We start from the raw sequence: 5,012 nt of genomic DNA on the forward strand, positions 1-5,012 counted from the left end.
TAAATTCTTCCAGGGCTGAAGTGGTTAAAACCCAGCCTTTTTTATGTAAAATTAAGGAATTTTAAATAAAGTAATGTCTTGTATAAAAATGTTTGACATACATGAAACTATTTTTAGTACTTTACAAAAACTTTAGATTGTGAAAAACAAGTTTTTCCTTGTAATTTAATAACTATGATTTCTAAGATTCTATGGGGTGGATTTATTGAAAGCAAATGGACTGCTCATTTTGCAAAAGAATTTTCAGTTTGCAATGGAATTTACCCGTAGGTTAGTAAATGTGGTGAAAATTAAATACCCAATCATGTGCAAGAAAAAATAAATAAATTATATATATATATATATATATATATATATATATATATATATATATATATATTTACGCATGATTGGAAGATAGAAATGAGCTTCACCCCTCATTTACTAAGCTAAGGGCAAACGTCCTTGCAAAGTGAACAGTCTACTTGCCTTTAGTAAATCAAAATCTATGGGTTTATCTTCAATAGTACCGAGACATCAAACTCACAAATTCTACCAATATAATATTTGCCTGTTCCTGATCTTAGCACTTGCATTTGTATCAAATAAATTAGGCCTAAGTGATTTAAAGAGCTGATTGTTTTTATAAATGAAATAATCTTGCCCAGGTTCACTTGAGTAAAAGAAGTGATGTAGCTGAACAAGGGTGTGATGCCAATTCAGCTGTGCTTCAGTAGAAAATACAAATGATGTCCCAACAACAACAACTGGCATCCTTATTTGGCCTGTACTACATGTCATCGTACATAAGTCTGAAGATAATAACTAGAAAGGAGGCTGGTGTTGAGAAGCACAGGTGAAAGTGTGTTATGACAACACGCTCTGATGGAAGCATTGCGTGTCCAGGATCGAGTTTCATCATGTGTCGTTGGTTTAACCACCGTTGGTATCAGGCTTGGGTTTAACATTTCTTGTGCAAAAAATAGCAACAACACCAGGTGCAGCTTTCCATTTTGAGTTAGATTTCAGCCACAAAGCATCCTAAATAAAGTTGTTCCAGTGTAAAATAAAGTGCACACTATGATGGGGTTTTGACGTTTAGAAGTAGTGTTCATAAGCTGCGTTGCATAAGTTCAATGTAAACAAAAGAGTGTCAAGTGGGTATATTTAGAACAGGTCTATATTCAGTGCAAGTATTGTGCAAGCTGCTCATCTGAGTGAATGTCCACATGCACCTTAAATAGACAAGTGCTTCTCCCCTTCTCTGTGCTGCAGAGAAAACACAGAGATATTAGAAGGCATGCTTCATAAGGTCACGGTGAGCAAAACATCTACAACTACAACAAAGCAAAGAAGCCAGATAATGTTTCAACCCTGTAACCTTTAATCTCTCTTCCTATACCATGCATTGATAATCCACATATGATTTCAGCCTAGATAAAGAAATTGATAGATAGATAGATAGATAGATAGATAGATAGATAGATAGATAGATAGATAGATAGATAGATAGATAGATAGATAGATAGATAGATAGATAGATAGAGATAGATCACTGCATTTTAAGCAAGAATCCTCAAACCAATTATGGTAAGCAATCTGTTTAACTGCAGGTAAATTTCAGTTTAACATGACATTAAAATATAGTACAGCTGAAAGGTCCTCATCCACTAATCACTGTGAGTACATAATTCTTGTCAAAGTGCGGATGAGGATATTATGGATGAGGATATTTAAGACCCATGGCCTTGTAAAATGAATAAAATATGTAACACTGTATACAATACACAGTTCAAGGTCACCAAAAAAATTGATTTTTATGTTCACATTTTTTATTAATATACATACAAAATAGAGAAAAGCTTTTTGCGATGGTAAACAGGGTCACTACATAACTTCTAGCATTAGCAGACTGTGGGGGGAGATTTACTAAAACTGGTGCACACAGAATCTGGGGCAGGTCTGCATAGAAACCAATCAGCTTTCAGGTTTTATCGGCAAAGCTTAATTAAACAAGCTTAAGTTGGAAGCTGCTTGGTTACTATGCACAGCTGCACCAGATTCCGTGTGCACCTGTTTAGTATATCTCCAATAAATAGTAAAATATTAAATGTGAAGATTTTTATCATTGTAGCTTCTGTACTATTACAGTATAATATAATTATCTGTAATGACTGACTGTTATTGCAATGATACTGTCACAGCAATGACTATTGACTGTTTGGCCTGTCAATGGCTTGCACCATGCAGCATGAGTCACATAATAGTATATAGTACTTACTATCTTCCTTTGATTGCTGAGGCAGAAAGTACAGATAGGTCTGGGTGCTGAGCTGGCCACAGAGGCTCTGTACTGGAGACATGGCTGTTCATCCATGCAGTCCTCTCCTATCAGCAGGATGTTAGCTAGATGTGAAATGTAGCTGGAAGCCAGCCTCAGGGTTTCTATTTTGGACAGTTTGCGGTCTGCAGGCTCTGTGGGGATTAGTGTCCTGAGGGCAGTGAAGGCTGTATTCACACTGTGTGTTCTGTCTCTCTCCCGGGCATTGGCAGCTTGTCTCTGCTTGCTTACTCCAGACAGTCTGCCCTTCCTCTTCCTTTTACCCCTGTTGTCCCCATTTGAACAGCTGTAGCCTCCATCGTCCCCTCCACCTAGAGATTTATCTGAGCTGTCGCTTGTGCTCTCGAGATCTTCAGCATCAGAGAGTAGGCCACTACTGCAGTCAGTAGGTTGCCCAATGCCACCACCCACACACTTCATGGTCCTGCAGTCCACTCCTGTAGCCTGTGACTCTCTCCTCATAAGCAGCACCATCCCCCGGGCTCCCATCACTTTTATGCACAGCAGGCAAACAGCACCTGTTAGTAGCGAGCAACTCCACTTGATCCACTGACACCTCAGCAAGTCATTTTTTGAATGGTTGCTCCATTTAGACTGAGCATGTGGTTGCTCCGTAAGGCAAGAAAGGTGGGGTTGGTTGAGAGTTATGGAGCTTGGGGTAATGGCACCATCCTAAGCAGTGCACCTGTTCATGTTGTCATGTTGCGGGTAACAGCTAAAGACAGAAGCCTAGCATCAAAAGAATGAGAGGGGACAGACAGTATGTTACCCAGCATGACAAAGTTTTCTTAATAAATCTAAGTAAGGTGTGTGGCATCATATTGACCTGCCTTTTGGTTTACCTTTCTAACATTTTAACTTTGTACCGCGCATATCTGTATCACTACATAAAATACTGTACTCAATGCAACTTTACATGGTTTACACAAATTTTTGCATGTACTTCAAAGGTATAATAAATTAACCAATTTTCTGTTTTTGTTTTTTGTTTTTTATGGTTCTTGATTATAATGTACTATATGTACATATGTACTATAATTCTAAATATAAAGACAATAACCCCACACCAAATACTGACAGTTTTGAATCTCTTTATATTGTATACTGAATTTGCGTTTTTGAATTTGTTACAGAGCTTGCATATCCAATATCAGTTTGTTTAGTAGTAAGACAATGTGATACATAATTTAAGCTGCAGCATTTGGACAGTGGGACTTCACCAGGGGATATTTCTAAAGATACACTGGAAACGTTATATGACCCTAATCCCAGGGTAACAAAAAAAGAAATTCATAAGTATCTATATAAGTAGCTATAGTATACATTATAGCAGGGGGGCTCCTCAAATGTTTTAAACAAAGGACCAGTTTACTGCTTGACAGACTGTTTGAGGACTGGACAGTGGCCAGTAGGAGTTAAAATTATCCTTAGGAAGACAGGTAGACCTATGATACCTATCATTTCAGGACCCACTAAAGATCACTTGCAAGTAAATATTGGCAGTAATAAATAGCTATGCATCAGTGAGAGTAAAAGATGCTCCAGCATTAGTGGGAATATTAAATGCCCCAGCATCAGTGGTTAGTAGCAGTAATGACTATTGTTTACCCTGGCCACATTGGACTTATTTAATAGGAAATGTCTCCAGGTCAGTCATATAAACTTTTATATGGAGGGAAGAGTACTTAAACATGCAGAAATTGATTAATCTGGTAAAGTAACATATTTTATGTTTTCTTTCTGAGTCCTCTTTCTTCTATCTGTAGTGTGGTCTCAAAACTATTGGCTGACAAGCCTCTTGATGAAAACATGGCAAACATTGTCTCCCTTGGGGTGTCTGAACCAAACTTCCAAATTGTTGACATTACCAGGCCAACAACTATTTAAAGCTCTGGCATCTATGTCCCCCATTTGGTGTGTTTCACTAAGGGTGCAGGTCAGGCTATTAGTCCACCCTGACTTCATGTAATCCACAGAACAAGTAGAGAAAAATCACACCCTGGGCTTGTATGATGTGCGGTGGCTGAGAATTTTCTCTACTTGTTCTGTGAACAGGGCTGGTGCTCCCACTAGACGAACTAGGCAGCCGCCTAGGGTGCGCTGCTGCCTAGCCTAGGGAGGGTGCAAGCCAGCTCGGATGGATCATGGATCACTCATGTGGTTCGCCTGCCCAGCGGTAGCCGCGGCCGGCCTTCTCCGCCAGGATTTGTGCTGTTGACTGTGTGTCACTCACACTGTGCAGGCCTGGACTGGTGGCAGCATAGCAGGCACGGCGGGAGCAGTGAGATGCGAGTGCCCGGGAGGGAGGAGAGCTCCCTGACCACCAGAGAGGTGAGGAGAAACAGGCTCAGCAACCCCAACGTGGCAGCGCCACCCAGAGGCTGGATTATTTAAAACCTCCTCTCCGGTATCCACTTCCAGTTCCGTCAGCGACCGAAGGACGAGCGGATCAGGCCCCCCCAGGACTGGCAAAGTATGCATGCAGCCAGGGACTGCTACCCGGGGCAGTCCGTGGTCTAATGGCATAGAACAGAGCACCCCCATTCTCATCAGCCAGAAGAATGGCCTGCTGCTGGCCACAGACTGGGACAAGGGGTGCACAGAAGGGACTGCAGACACTGCTAGGGTCCCCCTCTCTCATCCCCCCTCTCATCCTCCCCCCTCTCTCATATCCCCAATCCCTCTCAAGTAA

General features: G+C 40.9%; 1 protein-coding gene across 1 annotated transcript; it reads right to left on the bottom strand.

Annotated features, from left to right (window-relative positions):
* Window positions 1-386: 386 nt before the first annotated feature.
* On the bottom strand, window positions 387-3,013 carry LOC141129892 (transcription factor 15-like). Its single transcript, XM_073617931.1, has 2 exons — window positions 2,261-3,013; window positions 387-1,248 (listed from the first exon to the last, which is right to left on the bottom strand). Exons 1-2 carry the CDS (start codon window positions 2,807-2,809, stop codon window positions 1,216-1,218), a joined length of 582 nt encoding a protein of 193 aa, XP_073474032.1. The 5' UTR covers window positions 2,810-3,013; the 3' UTR covers window positions 387-1,215.
* Between the last annotated feature and the right edge of the window lie 1,999 nt (window positions 3,014-5,012).

The sequence above is a fragment of the Aquarana catesbeiana genome, linkage group LG02 (assembly GCF_042186555.1).
Source record: "Aquarana catesbeiana isolate 2022-GZ linkage group LG02, ASM4218655v1, whole genome shotgun sequence".
Taxonomy (NCBI): domain Eukaryota; kingdom Metazoa; phylum Chordata; class Amphibia; order Anura; family Ranidae; genus Aquarana; species Aquarana catesbeiana.

Bases quoted from the DNA above. Each gene is read 5' to 3' on its own strand.
- LOC141129892 (XM_073617931.1), bottom strand. From the start codon at position 2,809: ATGGGAGCCCGGGGGATGGTGCTGCTTATGAGGAGAGAGTCACAGGCT. The intron at 1,249-2,260 runs GTAAGTACTATA...TTTTCTCTGCAG, and splicing joins TCAGCAATCAAAGGAAGATA to CACAGAGAAGGGGAGAAGCA.